The sequence below is a fragment of the Carica papaya genome, chromosome 2 (genome assembly GCF_054855325.1).
Source record: "Carica papaya isolate Zhongbai chromosome 2, ASM5485532v1, whole genome shotgun sequence".
In the NCBI taxonomy this organism is placed as follows: Eukaryota; Viridiplantae; Streptophyta; class Magnoliopsida; order Brassicales; family Caricaceae; genus Carica; species Carica papaya.
The window spans coordinates 28904128-28922360 of record NC_142310.1 but is presented as its reverse complement, the minus strand read 5'-3'; the positions used below and the strand labels follow the sequence as shown (position 1 = coordinate 28922360).

Below are 18233 nucleotides of genomic sequence, written 5' to 3'. Positions count from 1 at the left end.
CAATTTTATACCATTTAAAGAGTAATTGTAACACATGCATTCATAGTACATAAGTTTATATATATGTGTGTATATATATGCATTCATGCATAGTAAATGAAGATTTTTATTATTACATAATATTTGAAGATTGATTCTGCTTATTTAATTATATATACAGTAAATTAAATATACTGTACTCCAAAAATCACAAGTCAATTAGACATTTTTGTTAATCAATTACCATGAAAAAATAAAAGAGTTCTTTTTTCACTTTTGTTAAAAACAAAAGAGGAGATTTGATGAAATTATGCATTATAATAATTTCCTTAGACTTGCAGGATGAGTGGTGCTTGAGAAGCAATTTTCAACCATATATATATATATATATATATTAAACATGCATTGATCAAAACCCTTGAGATATTGGGATTAAAAAAATGAATTCATTAATAAAGATTAATTAAATGGATCACATGACATCATCTTCTCCACATGGAATATGAGCCCCGTACGAAATCCCATAACAAATAAAAAAGAACATTGGGATCAGATCTTGAATACGTCAACTACAACTTCCCACACCTTTCTCTTAATTAATTATTATTAAATCTTACTAATTATATTTAACTAATCACTTAATCATCTTTCTAAGCATAACCCACGTTAACATGGGAGACTTTATTTCATCAATTAAATTGTTTTTTCTCTCTCTCTCTCTCTTTTTGTTTTTCGTAAGCACAGAAGTCATTGTTGTCAGTTTGATATTTCTTTGATCTATGCTTAAATTTAAATTATCTAGCAATCAAAACAATATCCCCAGGTGATATTCCTATTTGATTAATTTCATTCTCAAATTTTGGCATAAAATACCGAGTTTTCTGCTTAAAAAAGGTCAATACTTTCATTAACAATAAAGATTGCATAAAATTTTTCCTTAACCAATAAGATAAAGTAGACCTGGCTTAGTTTGTTCGTATTTGTTAATGAATTTGGCTGGCTGAGCCTAGAGTCATAGGAGAAAAGGGCTGCTCGAGTGAGAGGAAAAGAATGTGGGCTGCGTTGCTCCAATGGAAGCATGTGTTTCTCAAGCATATGTATATACGTACGTATCTATATATCATGTTAAAACAGGTTTTGGTAAGTTCTATAAGAGGTGTACATCCCCCTTACTCGATATATGAATACCTAATTTTTTTTCATTTGAAGCATCTGAAATTAAATATAAATATAAATATAAATATAAAAAACCTATTAAGATTTCTCTCAGCAAGCTGTCGTCTGCAAATTTTTCTGGCATTTCTTGTGGTTGTTTTTCGTTTCTTTTGCAAATCTTCGCAAATCCTGTTTAGTAACAGCATTGAAGTACTTTCTTGCATGGTATCAGAGCAAGGAATAAAGAACAACTCAAATTAGATGACTTTTCACAAAATTCATCACCTTCAAGTGGAACCATCCTAAATCCTTCTAGTCCAAATAGTCTTTTCTAGAGCCTATAAATGTTTATTTCTCAAAGTTAAAATATTGTTTGATGAGTTGATGAATTAGAGTTTATTCGGAATTGTACTCGTGAATGATTAAAAACCATAATTGAATACCAACAAAAAGACCGTAATGAAGTTTCTCATGGGTTTAAACAGGTCTTACAAAGCCACTAGCGCTTAGATAACAATTGATAAAGCCTTTTCCTATTTTGATTGAAGTGTACTCGATCATCCAGCAAGAACAAAAATGTAGAAAATCCCACTAGACAGTACAATTAATAGAGCTCTAACTTTCAGTAATAGAGAAACAAACAATGAGAAATATTAATGCTCTCTTTGCAAAATGGAAGAACATTCTTTAGAGCAATGTTTTAAGACAAATTCTAATATACATTCGTGTTCCAATTATAACATGCCTACACATATTGTAAAGACTTGCTCAAGCTCCAAGGATACCCGAAAAGGCAGAAGTCTAGCATAAAGTCAGGCGCTCTAATGTAAATCATGTCTCCCCCCAAGTTACACATGAACATCCAGATCCAGAAAAACAACTTATCATCACAAGGAACAGTACACTCAACTCATGACACTACAGCACAATCAATCCTCAGCACACATGGTACAATCACCTTCTGCTTCCACACAGGTAACTAGTTTCTCTGATGTCTCTTTCCCTTAATGTAACAAGATAAAAAATCATTCAATCATTCTATAGATCATAGACACTAGTGCATTAGACCATATCATATCAACAACATATTTATATACCAGTACTATGACAAACACTTCTGAATGTTGCAATTGTGGGTATAACTGATAAACTGGTTCTTCAGAATGTTTTTGTGTATACCATTATTTAAGTTCAATTTGATATCTGCTAGAAGGTTGACTGAAGATTCTAGGTGTTATCTAATATTCTCACAGGAGGTTTGCATGATATAGGACCTTATAACTTGAAAAACACTTGGAGTGGGTGAGATGAAGGATGGATTGTATCAATTCAAGCAACATGAAAGTCTTCCAAACCAGTCTCAACAAGGATTCTCTAGCATAGTGCTCTCGGCCCTTAATCAAGGTGAAACATTCAATCTTTGACACCATCACCTTGGACATCCATCATAGTCCTTATCAGGCTTCCCCTCATGTAATTTTGAGGAATAAGAACTGCAAACCTTGAATTTATGCTCTGGTTAAAATGCATAGACTCTCATTTTGTGTTAGTGAACATAGGAGTAAATAATGTTTTGAGTTGATATATTGTAATATTTGAATATCTTGCAATGAAATTTCATATGATGGATATTGCTACTTTCATACCATTATGAATGACTATAGTAGATGTGTATGGGTCTATTTAATGAAATATAAGGCTGGGACCAGCCTAAACCTAAAAATTTTATTATCATGATTGAGACACAGTTCAATAAGAAAATCAGAATAACTTGCAGTGACAATGAGAAAGAATTTGAGATGAAGAGTTTCTATATAGAGAAGGGAATCATATACCAAAAAGTTTATGTTAAAACCTCTGAACATAATGACAAGGAGAAAGGAGGCGCCTACAGATCCTCAACATTGCTAGAGCCCTAAAATTCCAAAGTGGAGTTGAGCTGAAAGACTGGAGTGATTTTGTCTTGACAACAGTGTACCTCATGAACAAAGTGCTTTCACTAGTCATCAATCATAAAACTCTGTATGAAGTGTTCTTTCAGACCAAGCCAGAATACAGACATCTTAGAGTATTTGGTTGCTTTGTAACATCCCGAACCTGAAATTTAAGTTCGAGATGACATACACTAATTTTAATAATAATAATAATAAATGTTTAATTTTAATTTTTTTAGAATTTTTTTTGAATATATGCATTTTGAATATCTTTAAAACAATTTCAAAAAAAGAAACCAAACTGAAAATAAGGAAGAACCCATTTGAAAAGAAAAATTGAAAGTAGGGATCAAATAGCAAAAAATGAAAAAACAGCTACGTAGGACAACCACGTCAGTAGCACGGCCAGTCGCTGTGCGTTGTGTGGCGGACACGTTAGCACGCATTCCACGTGGTAAGCCACGCGGGCAATCCATGTGCCAAGTGATCCAATGGTCTGTGTTCACTCTTGCGCGCACGAACAACTCAAATTTATTTCCTCATTAGGCGTGATCGAACAGTCTACACGCCTTCAATCGAACGGTCCAAATCCGTTCTTCTATTAAGTGTGATCGGACGGCTGAGGATGTACCATGTGGACCCGAATGGAAGGTCCAAATCGAAAGGAGGGGAATATTTAAACTCCTCTTCCATCAAAACCCTTACCTTAGTTGCATACCTGCTCGCAAGAGAAGAAAAAAAGGGCGGTTGGAGGAGAAGCCAACCACTGTCGCCGCCGCACCGAAGACCTAAAACGACGCCCGTAAACGCGATTTTCTCTCATTCGTCACGTTTTTCCATTCTAAGCTACCTAAAACACTTCTTGATACAGGAAAACTCGAAGAAAAGCCATAAACGGAGGGTGGAGCTCGATTGAGCCGCCACACCAAAAATAAAAAAAAACGCTCTGGTGAACCCAAAATCCTTTCTTGTTCCTTTCGTTTCTCGACCCTAAGCCATCTAACGTGTTTTCCGGTGTAAGGTGACCAAAAAAGCCACGAGCTGCGAAAAAGGAACGACGGAGCCCGGTTGAGCCGTCGCGCCAAAGATCGAAAACACCGGTAAGTCCTCAATTTAATAATAATAATAAAAATGCTTAATTTTAATTTTTTTTAAAATTGTTTTTGGATATATGCATTTTGAATATCTTTAAAATAATTTCAAAAGGAAGAAGCCAAACTAAAAATAAGGGAGAACCTATTTGAAAAGAAAAACTGAAAGTGGGGATCAAATAGCAAAAAAAGGAAAAGCGACCACGTAGGACAACCATGTCAGTAGCATGGTCAGTTGCCGTACGCTGCGTGGCAGACACGTCAGCACGAGTTCCACACGGTAAGCCACGCGGGCAATCCACGTGCCAAGCGATCCAACAGCCCGTGTTCACTTTTGCGCGCACGAACAACTCAGATCTATTTCCTCATTAGACGCGATCGAACGGTCCACACGCTTTTAATCGAACAACCCAAATCCGTTCTCCCTATTAGGCACGATCAGATGGCTGAGGACGCACCATGTGGACCCGGATAGACAGTCCAGATCGAAAGGAGGGGAATATTTAAACTCATATTCCATCAAAACCCTAACCCTAGTTGCACACTTGCTCGCCAGAGAAGAAGAAAAGGGCGGCCAGAGGAGAAGCTACCCACTGTTGCCGTCGCACCATAGACCCAAATCGACGCCAGTAAGCGCGATTTTATCTCGTTTGTCCCGTTTTTCTATTCTAAACTACTCAAAACACTTCTTGATGCAGAAAAATTCGAGAAAAAGCCGTAAACGGAGGGCGGAGCTCGGCTGAGCCGCCGCACCCAAAATCAAAAAACGCTCTGGTGAACCTGAAATCCTTTCTCGTTCCTTCTGTTTCTCGACCCTAGACCATCTAATGTGTGTTCCAGTGCAGTGCAGGGTGATAAAAAAAGCCATGAGCCGCGAAGGAAGAACGACGGAGCCCGACTGAGTCGCTGCGCCGAAGATCGAAAACATCGGTAAGTCCCTTATTTTCTTCCTTTTTCCATCGACAAACGCCGCCTAACCACAAATTGAACAGGATTTCACCCACAAACGGCCGAAACCGGCCTGATTGAGACGAGGATCCGCCTTAGGAGAAACCGAAGGCGGAGCATGGCGGCAGCACCGTGCCAGAACCCTAAATCGACCCCCGTAAGATTTTTTTCCCTTTTGGCTGTTTTTTCGCGTATTTCCGCATTATTTTGACGTAAGTTTTGATTTTAGCAGAAAACCTCAAGAAATCCAGGAACCAAGAACCATCGAAAAGCGTAGTAAAAAAGGTGGGGTTTCGGACATTGACGCAGGGTAAGAATCCCTCACCCATTTTTTCTGTTACGGTTAAATTGAATCTAAACTAATAATAAACGGAATTTTAGTTAATTGGTGGTTATTTAATTAATTAAGTACAGGTAACAAATAGAGCAAGTAACCAGTCATTTTATACCTATTTTGAGTTTTAATTGTAGTATTTACATTCTTTAGTTGTTTATCATGCTTATCCATTCATTGTTATGCTTATATTAATTTATTTGCTTTAAATTTATGGCTAACATGGTAAGGTCTCTCAATCTATATTGTCCAGTCATTCTATTGTGTGTATAACATGTTTCTTCGGTATAATGCATCCTTAATTTATGTACCTATCTTAGAATGTCCACTCATATGTTTGTGATATAAATGTACGGGTCTCTTAAGGCTAAATAATAGATAATAGAAAGCATAATCAAAAATAAATTGGGTTAAATAAACAGGGCTTACAGGGTGCCTTAGGAAAGAGTGTACGGACTTGGTGTATAGGATAACTTTACTGTAGATGTTACTCTCAGTCGAACGGGACTGAGAAGTCCAATATCGGAAGAGGTTGAAAATTGTTTAATTTCATACTGGACAGAGTATTGAGATGGTTGTTTGTTTGGTACTTATTACCGGACAGGGCACGGGGATGACCATTTGATTAATAAAATGAATTTTTGGTCTACATATAGTAGGGACCCCTATGAACCCCCAACAGCACTAGTAGGCAAATTGAAATGATAAAGGTTAATTGTTGTTGGCTTTTAGAATGCGTAAAGTAAATTACTATTATAATTCTTATTTTCATCAATAACATTTAAACACTTACAGGTGAGTTAAGAAAGTTAATGCTTTCAGTTAAACAAATTTATTAAAAAATAGACTCAATTGATTGTTTTACGATTTTTACAAATCTTTAATTTTCCGAATCAGTGGTAAAACATTGATATTATTACTGAGTTAGTGTAGCTCACCCCTATATCATTAACCATTTCAGATTAGAACAACCAAAATCCGAATCTTAAACAGGAAGAAAGCTAGTTAGAAGATTGTCTCTCTATTTTTCCTGTTTCGAGTAGAGGTTGAGCACATTAGTTCTTCTTATTACTCTTTTTCATTTATATTCTTTAAAAAAATGCCCGTAACTTTATTAGACGTTTTAAGTAAACTGTGAAAAAAATGTAACCCTAAACTCCAAACTACTTCCTCTAATTAATAAATTTCAGTATTATTTTATTTTCCTATTTTTGAACTTTTACATGCTTGGCTTGCATCCACCTTGAGAAATGGTAAAATTAAATCAATCCCAAAGCAAAGAAGTGCATTTTCCTAGGGTATCCTTTTGGTCTGAAGGGATATAAGGTGCTCGATATGGAAACAAACATAATCATTATCTTAAGGAATGTGATATTCCATGAGAATATGTTTCCTTGCAAAATGGTGAATAATAGCTCTGAAAGACAGTACTCTAAACCTAGGAGATGTTGAAATGGAAAAATTAGCAAATGCCCATCTTGCAGGAGATCTGACAAGGAGCCTGTAGCAGTAAACGTACATCCTAATGCACAGTGTGGACAATTGAATGAAGCGATCACATATGCCCACTCACCACCATCAACACTTGAGAAAAGAGAGACAAATAAAGTTCTTGTACATAATGACACTAATGTAAATGGCAGTCACTTGAGGAGAAGATCAAATAAAGTTAGAAGAGTACCCCCTTATTTAAAAGATTGTGTGTGAGCAAGTCAATATTTTGACTTCCCCACAACAGCCTGTAGGAGACCCGTCATTAGGTAGAACAATTCTCATATCCTCAATTGTCTCATATAATCGGATTATTGACAAATATAAGAAGTATATGTTGGCTTTAAGCACACAAAGGGAACCAATTTCATATGAAGAGGCTTGTGAAAATATTAATTAGGTGATGGCCATGAGAGATGAAATTAATGTCCTAGAGGAAAATAAGACCTATAAAGTCACAAATTTGTCGAATGGAAAGAAATTTATTAGACATAAGTGAGCATTTAAAGTAAAGTTTAATGCAGATGGGACAATTGAAAAATAAAAATCTAAACTTGTAGCCAAAAGATTCACTCAAATGGAAGGTTTGCACTATCATGAAATATCCTCATTTATAAAGATATACCATTTTCTTCCAAGTAAGATGCATTTCATAAGATCCCCACAAGATAGTACATATACTTGGGTTAAACACGATTCTAGAGACATCATCAATGTTATCTAAATGAACAAAAGAGTGACTATGGTGATAAGAGAAACGCACAAACAAAAAATTAAACTCCCGAAGTGTCAAGTTGAGACATCCTAGGGGTATTTACAATTTGATCTTGGTCTAAAGTTAGACAAATTAAAAATTCAAATTCGGTACAATCCTCCATCCAAATCAAATAAAATGTTAAAAATTTTGATTATAGATTGATACCTTATGAATTATTATTAGTTTTATTAATTTTATTAATTATAAAATTGACCAATGATTATTATTTATGAACTTATTATTTGTTTTAATTTTTATCGATTTTATCATTATTTTTTCAATTAGAAATCATTAAAAAAATTCTTATTCCAAAATCAAAGGGCAAAAAATTTCGATCTGGTCCTATTTAGCTCCGAACCAACCAACATCCTCGAAACATTCACCTCCTGGTAATTTGATACTCGGGCATAAGTACAACAACCTTACTCCAGTTGTAAAGGAAATCAAGATATTGAGTTTTCATGTTAGTTGATGAATATGAAGGCCTGCAACTTGACCTCCATTAAGAAGCATGAGACAAACTTAGAAAGATGATGAGCAACCTGCAAGTGCAAGAAGATATCAACCACAGCCAGATGAAGGAGCAAACAACCTGAAGATGCTTAAGAAACACTAGGAAGGAGGTCAATAATCAAGAAAACAAATTGACCAACCCTAATAAGACTGTTAAAACTGGCATAACAGTTAGTACATAGAACCGTCTGGAAAAACTTGAGGTTAAGCTCTTCAAAGATGACTCATATTTCTTCAAGTATAATATTGTGTTAAATAGTATGGTAGAAGAGGCAATCCCATCAAAATTTAAGTACAAGGGGATAGATGATCATGTGGACCAGATTGCTGTAAAAAGACCATAGAATCCTGATAGACAATGGAAGCCATATTGCACAAGTTTATCGTTCACCCTAGAAAGAGGCCAGGGATGGTTTCAAACACTGAAATCAAAGTCCATCAATAGTTTCAAATACTTGGTGAATCAATTTTTATGTGATCTCTTCAAAGCCGCGCTCCGCAGTTTGTTATGGTCTATCTAATGTTGCATGTTGTTCCTAAATTGCAGCTCACGAGGGTCATCCCTTAACCATCCTAGCAATCAATGACTAGAAATGTACTAGGACAAATAGAAAGATACCTATGAGAATATTATTAATGATAAAGTGAATATAAAAGAGTGATTTACAAGGTATTTATAACTCTCTAGAACTAAAAATAACCTGTTCCTAACGTAAAGAACTGCTGAAAATTAATCCTAATACAAATTAGAATTTTTTTAAGAAGAAAATTCTACCAAGAAAAAAGTAGAATTAATGCAGGAAAATTCGGACTTAACTATTCTTATTAAATTTAGAAAAATCTTCTTGCCTGTCCAAATTTTAGCTTCCTAATTACTAATGAAAATTGAATTTAGTGTTGTCTGTCCAAAATCTTCTTATTAATGATTTCATTGGGATTTCTTTTCGAAAAAAAAAAAAAAAAACCTCTTCTGTATGGCTGTTGTCATTATCTTATGTAAATAGACAAACTAAACACAGTTTTTATATCATAATTTGGTAATTTCCTTTCACTGTATCACAAGTTACAAACAACAAAATGAAGTCATAGTGCCAGCACTAGGCAGCAGATAATTAGTTGCCTGACCATGAACAAAAGAAAAGGTAAAACAAAGTAGGTAATATATAGCAACTAACATTAGCGGGTGACATCATTACCTACACCAGCTTGTACTGATAAGGATCCCTTAAAAACATCTGTTACTGTGACTGCAGCTTCCGCAAGTTCACTTTTCATCTCTGAAATTCTGGATGCCATGTATTCCTTGTATTTTGAAACTGAATCAACCAAAGCAAAGAGTTCACATGCGCGCATCTGAATTTCTTCCTCGTTTTGTTTGATAACTTCCTGCAACTTCAGCTCAGCAGCCTAATGGACATATGAAACTTGGTTAGACATGTCTAATTATATCTATCTCCTCACAAAAGTTAAGCCTGATCAGTAATATGTCAATGAAATGTATAATATCAAAGTGAAGAAACTACATTCCTGAATTGCCTTCAAATGTGGTGCTGGGTATATGTCAAAATTAAATTTGGCCACATTTTTCAAAATGCTGATCATGAATTCAAAATATTCAGTTACTAGAAAGGCCATACCTTCAAAACCTCTGATGCTTCTTTTTCCATGATATCCAAATTATAAGCCTCATTGTGAACATCCTCCATCATCTTTTTAACTTCTACTGCACATCTACAAGTGTCGACCTGAATTTCCTTCTTCCACGAGTTCAACTTGTCTTCCATCTGAAAAGAAATTTTATCAATGCAGAGAAAAAGATTGGACAATGGCACTTCCATAAACTACTTCTTTTCCAATCTTTTATTGTGGGAAATTGAAGCTAAGGAAAAGAAGTTTGAAGATCTAACAGCCAGTAACATTAGGCATTCCAGAGTTGGGACTTATTCTGAAATGGAGGATGTTTGTTCGCATAATTGGGGAAAAACAGTTTGGCAGGTTGTAATTCCAAGTAGAGCTAGTATTCAATTCAAGAATTAAGACAAGAAGGATCTCTAGGCAAATCCATCGCAAGAAGGATGCACCACCTCAACAAAACAGTTGCAATTAAGCCAAGAAGTCTGCTTCATCAAGTGCCTCTTTTCACTGCACTTTACAATTGTTTAGAAAGCATATGTTGGGGCTGTGATGTTCCAGTAGGAAACCTAGTGATGTTGAGCCAGAAGAGGCTCAGTCCTTTCCCTCAGGATTAATCAATTTACATAAATGATATTTATAGATTGTAGTTTATGTAGTTGAAACAAATATACTCTGGCCTTCAAATTTGAGAAGATGCAAAACTTATTGTCAGCCCAATAAAACGTGCGGAACTAACTTCACTTAATTTTCCTACACCTAGATTCCAATTTTTAAAACTTAATAGAAGTAACTAAGTAGCAAAGTTGTGCAGTGCAAAGAAAGAAAGTTAACAAAGATTCGATGACAAAGAGCAAAACATTAACAACTACCAAAAGTATGAACTAAATCATTTTCCTTTCCAGTCACATCAACTTCTCCCATTCCGAAAGAAGAAACAGAATTATTATTATTATTATTTTTAAAAAGCACACAAATCATACAATATTTCCAACAACCTGCTTGATTAACCCCAATCACTATATGTCAAAGGTAATAAGGTCAGCTTTAAAATCACAAAGAACCTATAACTTTTTAGAGCCTGCTAAATTAAGCCTGATAATTTATGGCAAAGGCAATAATAGCAACTTTAAGATCACATGGACATGATAAGTTAATGTTTGTAGGGGATGTCAAAGGAATTTGACAAGATATTTATTTTATATGTAGACAGAGTAGTAATAATATTATTTTGTTTAAATATGGATATCATTTTCATTTTCTAGAAATTGAAAACAGCATTTTATCATCTTAAGCTTCTGATTTCTTTTCCTTTCAGTCTCCAGAGAAAAGATATTCAATGTTTATATGGATTCTGTTTTTCTTCTGATAATGAAAACATCACATCAACGTGTTCAAAAAATGCACAACCTACATCTTCACCATTGTTTCCAACCCCTGTTTTCGGAACCAAATTTCATATCATTCACTAAATGAGTATATCAACAAACCAATCACTGAATACTCCCAAGTGACTGGAAATAAAGCCTCAATGTAGACATCTAGCCACCATTGCCTATATACCTGACTAAATACTTTGAATAAGAAAGTGAGGATGGCAAAGAAAGAAATGATAGAATTTGTGTCACTTAAGGTCAAAAAGAACTTCCATTAGATGACGTATACCAGAAACAATCAGGAATCGCTAGTCATAGATGTAATCCATTCCTAATTCAGTGAGGAACAGAACAATCCAGTTTAATTTCCCATTTTGTTATAAACATAGTTTGAGTTTTGAAAGATATTAGAAAATAAGCAGAAAAGAATAAATATGCATCTACTGCTAAAAACTTACTTCATTAATATGGGATTGAAGAGTGGCAATGTGATTTTTTTTTGCCTCAATCCTGGTAGTCATTTCAGATGATTGATGCTGAAGGGCAATGAGCTCTTCTAATTTTTCCATTGAGTCTTTCTTTAATCCATCAGCAAAGGATTCAAGTGCAGGCTTCAATGTAGATTTGTAGTCGATGCCCATAACCTCCATGGGTGTGGATCCTTTCTCGTTCAAATGGTACTGAAAGCCATTATCAACCTTTAATCTATAGCCACAGAAAAGAAAGCCATATCAGTGATGAAATTCTTAATATGCTTTATTATGAAATATTTAAGGAGACAGCTTGGGCGAGTAAAAATGTCTAAAATAATGAGCATTTGATATGGAAATGATGGCAATTTCATTCATTGCCTGACAGGAAGACCATTCCCTCTTCAAAACTATGCATTCAAATTTACATAATTAGAGCGTGCTTTATGGCTTAAATGTTTAGGTTTCCAGCAAATAGGAGAGTTTATGCAGGAGATTTAGAGTCAGTAATAAGAAGTGAAAATATGAAATATTTAGAGTTGAAGAACCTCCTAAGAGCTTGATTGCACTCCATGCAAAGAGTCTCGAGTTCATTAAGTTGATTCTTAATCTTGCTATCAAGCTCCCAAGACTTCTGTTCCCAGGCATCCCTGGCGATCTCCGACTCCTCGACATCCCTCTCCACGGCCTGCAACTCCCTCTTCATCCTCTCTGCATCCCTGGCATTAAATGTCTGCAGCTCTACTTTCTTCTTCAGCTCCTCATTTTCCTCACTAATTTTCTTCTTCTCCTCCTCCTTCGCTCTTATTTCCCTCTCCTTCTCCTCCAGAACCTTCTCCACTGCCGCAATCCTCCCCGTGAATTCCGCAATCATCGCATGAAACTTCTTCTCATCCTCTTCCAGCACACTTCTCTCCTTCTCCAAGACCTCCCTGTCGGAGGGACCTGTCCGCAGTGCCTCCGCCTTCGCCTCCAATTCCGTCACGTTCATCTCCAAAACCCCAACGTTTTCCTTTGCGCCATCCCTCTCCCTCTCCAGCTTCCCCAAGAACTCCCTGTCCAACTCCTCTTCAAGATCGTCCTCGCCGCGGATGTAGTGCATGTAACTATCAAGTGCGTAAGCGGTCATGCTATTGCTCTCCACAAAGGCCCTGGAATTGGAGGAGAGATGCTCAAAAGAAAGAGCAACCTGGACGAGCCAGTGGAGAAGAGCGAGAACGCTTGGCCAGTTGTGAGGAGTGTTGGGGGCACGAAGAGTAGATTTGCTTACTTTGAAGGGACAATTTAGGGATTTGAGAAGGAAGAAGAGGTGATCATCCCATTTGGAGGCGGCGTCACAAGGATAATCGAGAGAGGAGAGCAGGAACTTGAGAGTCTCTGAGATTTCCTTGAGAGAGGGAACGGGGTTGGCGCGGAGGGAAAGAGGGGCAGAGTGAGAGGAGAGGAAGGCATTGACGGAACGGAGCGCAGAGGACTGGTGCGAGCGATCGGAGTAGAAATCGGCAGCGGTGGAGGGGCGGCCTACGCCGATGGAAGATGGCCGGCCGCTGGTGAAACTCGCATCGGAATCGCGGGACTTGGCAAACTGCCGGTGATCCAACGGCGGTGGCGGTGGCCGATTAAAAGACTCCGTTGGACGCCGGCGATTGGCAGTGTTGCCTCTCATTTCCTTGGAATCTCCAATATCTATATGTTTTCTTGTTGTAGAACATACAAAGAAGAAGATCGAATTCCCGTTTGGTGACTGAGTTTTTCATTAAAATGCTGTCTTTCAATTGAGACTGGTTCCCGCTTTCATGTTGAGAGAGACAGGGAGAGGGAGAGTGACTAGGGCTCAAATATTTCAAATACATATTTTTTGGGGGTTAAAATCTTATCTATTTTAAAGGATATTAAATTAGTGTTGGATAATTAAATTATATTATTTTGGGGGTTAGGTATATATTACAATTTTATTATTAATTTTAATTATATATATTATAAATTTTTATTTCAAAGTAATTATATTAAATAATTGATAAAAAATTTAAATTAATTTTAATTTTAAATAATTGGACCAAATAAAAATTGTAAATTGTAAATAAAAAAGAAGAAAAGCTCTTTGAGTTCAGATTGCAAGCATCAGCCCATTTAATGTCGAAGGCCCAAGCCCGAGTCGTTCTTATTATTTTCTGAAAAAGCCCATTTTATCTTCCAACCCTAAGCCCGTTCATCTTCTCTCCCATAAACCCTACTCCTACACTACTTAAAGTTCGCTCTCTCTCGCGTCTCCCTCCTTTCTTTCTCCTTAACTACACAGGAAACACAGGAAGAGGAGGATTTTCTTTCGAGATTGTAGAAAAGGAAATCGTTCATTACTCTTCTTTCTGAGTAGTAGAATTAATCGCCATCATGCCCAAGTCCAAGCGCAATAAACAAGGTCTGTGTTTTTTCTTTCTCTTTTCTGTTGGTTAGCTTATAAAGGTAGCGGGAGTGAAGTTCGAAAAAGTTAAGTGGAAAGTTATTTTTATGATGTATAAGGTTTTTGAATAGCCCATTTGAATGATGTGCAGTTACTTTATCCAAGACGAAGAAGAAGGGGAGGGAACACAAGGAATCAATTGTGAATTCCATAAGAGACGCAGTGGAGAGTTACAACTCCATATATGTTTTCTCTTTCGAAAACATGAGAAATCTTAAATTTAAGGAGTTCAGAGAACAGCTCAAGCCTACCAGCCGGTCAGTGCATCGACCTTTCTACCTTTCGTTTGGATGTGAGATTTTGATGAGAAATAAAAATTGTCGTCATAGTTTTGAGAATTAATTAAAATTTAGGGATATATATGCTAGAAATAAATTATTTTGGAGTATTCATTTGGAATGTTAGGCTAGTTTTGAAGTATAAAGTAATTTTTAATTTTTATTTTCTAACTATGTCGTTCAAAATTAAAACAACAATTAGAAATGATAAAAACTGCTTTTAGGCTATGTTTGGAATAAATAAGGACCTGCATTTGTTTATAAATTTACAAGTAACTCAATTAGCAGTTTGAGAAGGTTACTAGAAGATGAATAAAAATTGAGTTTATAGGGAATCTCAATTAGAATTGTAATTATGCAATTCAATTCCATCAATTCTTTTAGAATTTAACATATATGATCTCGATTCCGTTATTGATAGAGTTTGGGATTGTGTTCCAAATCCACTTGTAATTTGATATAGCCTCAATTTTTGTTATCTTATACTAAATTTTCAGCTTCTATTTACACTAGATGTTGGTTTCAAAATGATTGCCACAAAATTTATTTATTTGTTCAAAACATAATCTTAATTTTTTTTGTCGTTACTCATTTCAAATTCTAAAAAGAAAATTAAAAAATTTCATGAAATTGATAAAATTTGAAACATGCTGTTTTAATTTGGTTGACTATTTAGATTTTCAAGTTTAGGGAAAACGTAATCATCCAGTTATTAAATGCTCATTTGACCATTCCTATGGATCTGCAGTTATATTAAATGTATTATGTGTGTTAGAACATGAGCATTGATCTTTTACTGCTTTATTTAGAGGGTGTTTGGCTTTAATAATTTTTTTGGTGAACATGAATTTATAAGTTCTGTAATAGTGTTTAATTTGATATGCACTTGGTAAACAACCAAGATAGCAAGTCATTGCAATAACATTGTTAGAAAGTTGGTGACATCTACTTTTTTTTTGGAGAGCTCATAAAGTCTCTTAAAAATGCTAGTGTTTACCAAGTAAAAGACTAAAATAATTGGTAAAATTTATTTTTTTTGTACAACATGTTTTCTTCCTTTTTTATTAGTGCACTGTTATTTGGACAGAACAGACCACTTACAACATAAACAAATTTATAAAATTTGTAGGCTCATACAATATTTACCAAACATTTATTTTTAAGAAAACTATAAAGCAGCCTATATGTTGTTGAGGAGCTTATAAGCTCTATGCTCCAAGTCCTTACAAAATAAGGGGTTATTTCTTTTTCAACTCTGCATTTCTTTTAAAAAAATCATTCTTTTTTTTTCAGATTTTTCCTTGGATCAAACAAAGTCATGCAGGTTGCCCTGGGTCGATCTGCTGCTGACGAGATCCGACCAGGCATCCACAAAGTTTCTAAGGTAATTATGCTTCTTGTAGCATTCCTGAAAAGTTTTAATCATAAATCAAGTTGCTTATCATGTCTTTTCTGTCTCATTGAATTTTTCTTCAGCTTCTTCGTGGAGATAGTGGACTTCTTCTTACTAACATGTCAAAAGAGGAGGTTGAAGGGTAATTTTTTAGGATCTTACTACCTTTATGCTTGTTTTTTAAAAGGATAGAAGGATCAGAAAGAGGAATTTGAGTGTACCATTTTTGTGAAGCTAATGTGATAGTTGTAGGAAACAATGTTACTGCTCATTGCCCATTTCTTCTTTCCATATTGGAGAACTAATGTAAATGTGCTTCTTTCATATTCAAAATTGTTATAGATAAAGCACATAATGGCAAGACAATTGGTAATGCCTTCTCCAATAGTAATGAGAATTAGTTGGGGAAAGAAGTAGAAACATAATAAGAGTGTGGGATGATAGTCTTACTTGAAGAAGCTAATATTCGTTGATTCCTGTGATATATATATTGTGAGATCATTCTTGTTTTACCTAGGGAAGTGGAAAATCGTTTCCGTTTCCTATTCTTTCTATTTGAAATTCAAATTAATTTCTTAATTAAAAAAAGAAATTCAAATTATTTCTTGTGATATTTGGTCTTTCTCCTTCAAATGATAATTTTGAGCTAGTTCTGTTTCTAAGTTTCTTTCTAATTGTTTAGCAGTTTGTTTAACACATACGAAGAGTATGACTTTGCAAGGACTGGTACCACTGCAACTGAAAAGGTTTGTGTGAGAACCTGTACTGTTCTATATGATCATAATTTCTTGAGTAAATGGGGAAACCCCATTTTGAAAATTATTTCTCTGGAAGTAACTAAGGATGCATTATTTCCCTCTGCTGTTAGTTAGCAACATCTTGACACTTATGCTTCTTGTGTTGGCATGCTGTTGTTCATTTATGCCAGACATCAACATATCATTCATTTCCTAGATTCAGTTACACTCTTTATCATCAAGTGGTGCTACACAAACTTTCAGGTGGAACTTAAGGAAGGCCATCTAGAACAGTTCACACATGAGATGGAGCCATTCTTGCGCAAGCAAGGGATGCCTGTACGGTTGAACAAAGGTCTGTCACTTATTTCTTCTTTCCATTGTCTGTTGCATGTACATGGGGGAAGAAGTGTGATGTGTTGCTTATTTCTTACGTGGTTTGCAGGTGTGGTGGAACTGGTCTCTGACTTTGTTGTTTGTGAAGAGGGAAATCCTTTATCACCTGAGGCAGCTCGTATCTTGGTTTGTTCTACTAGTCAAATGTTTTTTCATTTTAGATTCTTGGTACCCTTGAAGTAGGATTCACTCTCAATTTCTGCTAAGAAGTAGATGGGAAAATCTTATATCTGATGTATTTATTATTAGTTAAGCTCATCTTTTAACAGCTTATTCTAGTGGACCTGGTGACTGATTTCGATTTATATCCAGCGATTGATGGAAATCAAGATGGCTACCTTCCGGCTTCACTTGATTTGTAGATGGGCCCCCGAGGAATTCGAGCTTTACATAGAAGGATTGGGTGATTCAGACGTTGAGTCAGCATAAGTGACTTATAATTGTTGAAATTAAATTAAATTGACTAGATGTTTACCTGAATCTGCTTGTAATACTAGTTTGGAGATGAGTAAGAGTGGAATGTGGCTTACATAGTAATGCATGGTTCCTTAGTTGAAGACAAAATAGCATGTAAAGGTTGTATGTTTGGCTTGTGGGCTTTTTCTTGGCTGTCAATCTGGATATTTGGTTAATTGGTTTGCGTCATTTTTTGGCGCGGAAGAGTTTCCCCCAAGCGAACTTAAAATTTTGTTATTAAATCTGCTTCCAATTTCTCATAGATCATCCAAGTATAGAAGGTAATGAATCCTATGTTTCTTTAAAAGATACTTTTTCTATTTACAGTGTAATTTTTCTGATAAGATTTTGAATGAAGTCTTTTAATTTTTTATTTTCCAATGGTAATTCTTCGGAAGTAATAATTTTAATTCCGTTGCTTAGAATGAAATCCTTTAATTGTAGCGTAAAACATTATGTTATTTGTATTAATATCTTACTAAAGAAGAATGATTTTATATGGTACTAAAGATTTAATAACTATTTTTTATATTTATAAAGAATGTTTCAATTACATCAGAGTGAAGATGTATGTTTGATAAAAAAATTTTGTAATTAGTAAAGCAAGTTCTATTATGAATCATAGCAATAGATTCATAGTTTCTCTTGATTTTATGGTTGATTTAGAATAAAAAGTGAGTTTTAAAGAAATAGTAAATAGTTTTATCAACAAATAAATGTAACTTTTTGGGAGGTTTCAACAGTGATTTTATAAATTATGCTCAAGTTTTTTGCAACATTTTTGCATCGATGGAGTCCTAAAGGTATGTGTTTTGTTTGATGAATTCCTATT

At 35.2% G+C, this 18233-nt stretch overlaps 2 protein-coding genes across 5 annotated transcripts; one reads left to right on the top strand and one right to left on the bottom strand.

The window, feature by feature from the left end:
* Positions 1 to 1651: 1651 nt before the first annotated feature.
* Positions 1652 to 13536, bottom strand: LOC110823893 (kinetochore protein). Of its 2 annotated transcripts, none has more exons than XM_022054391.2 (5): positions 12229 to 13536; positions 11669 to 11915; positions 9840 to 9986; positions 9399 to 9609; positions 1652 to 2137 (listed from the first exon to the last, which is right to left on the bottom strand). In XM_022054391.2, exons 1-5 carry the CDS (start codon positions 13344 to 13346, stop codon positions 2064 to 2066), a joined length of 1797 nt encoding a protein of 598 aa, XP_021910083.2. In that variant the 5' UTR covers positions 13347 to 13536; the 3' UTR covers positions 1652 to 2063. The 2 variants fall into 2 exon arrangements, with proteins under 2 accessions (XP_021910083.2, XP_088070038.1); XM_088213912.1 differs by lacking the exon at positions 1652 to 2137 and adding an exon at positions 2213 to 3231.
* A 397-nt stretch (positions 13537 to 13933) lies between these two features.
* LOC110823568 (Ribosomal protein L10 family protein) lies at positions 13934 to 17577 on the top strand. Of its 3 annotated transcripts, none has more exons than XM_022053965.2 (8): positions 13934 to 14099; positions 14233 to 14398; positions 15713 to 15803; positions 15896 to 15954; positions 16498 to 16558; positions 16814 to 16904; positions 16995 to 17071; positions 17258 to 17577. In XM_022053965.2, the coding sequence occupies exons 1-8, from the start codon at positions 14072 to 14074 to the stop codon at positions 17372 to 17374; spliced, it is 690 nt and encodes a 229-aa protein (XP_021909657.2). In that variant the 5' UTR covers positions 13934 to 14071; the 3' UTR covers positions 17375 to 17577. The 3 variants fall into 3 exon arrangements, with proteins under 3 accessions (XP_021909657.2, XP_021909656.2, XP_088070037.1); XM_022053964.2 differs by having other exon boundaries at positions 16495 to 16558; XM_088213911.1 differs by having other exon boundaries at positions 16495 to 16558; positions 17215 to 17482.
* The last annotated feature ends 656 nt before the right edge of the window (positions 17578 to 18233 follow it).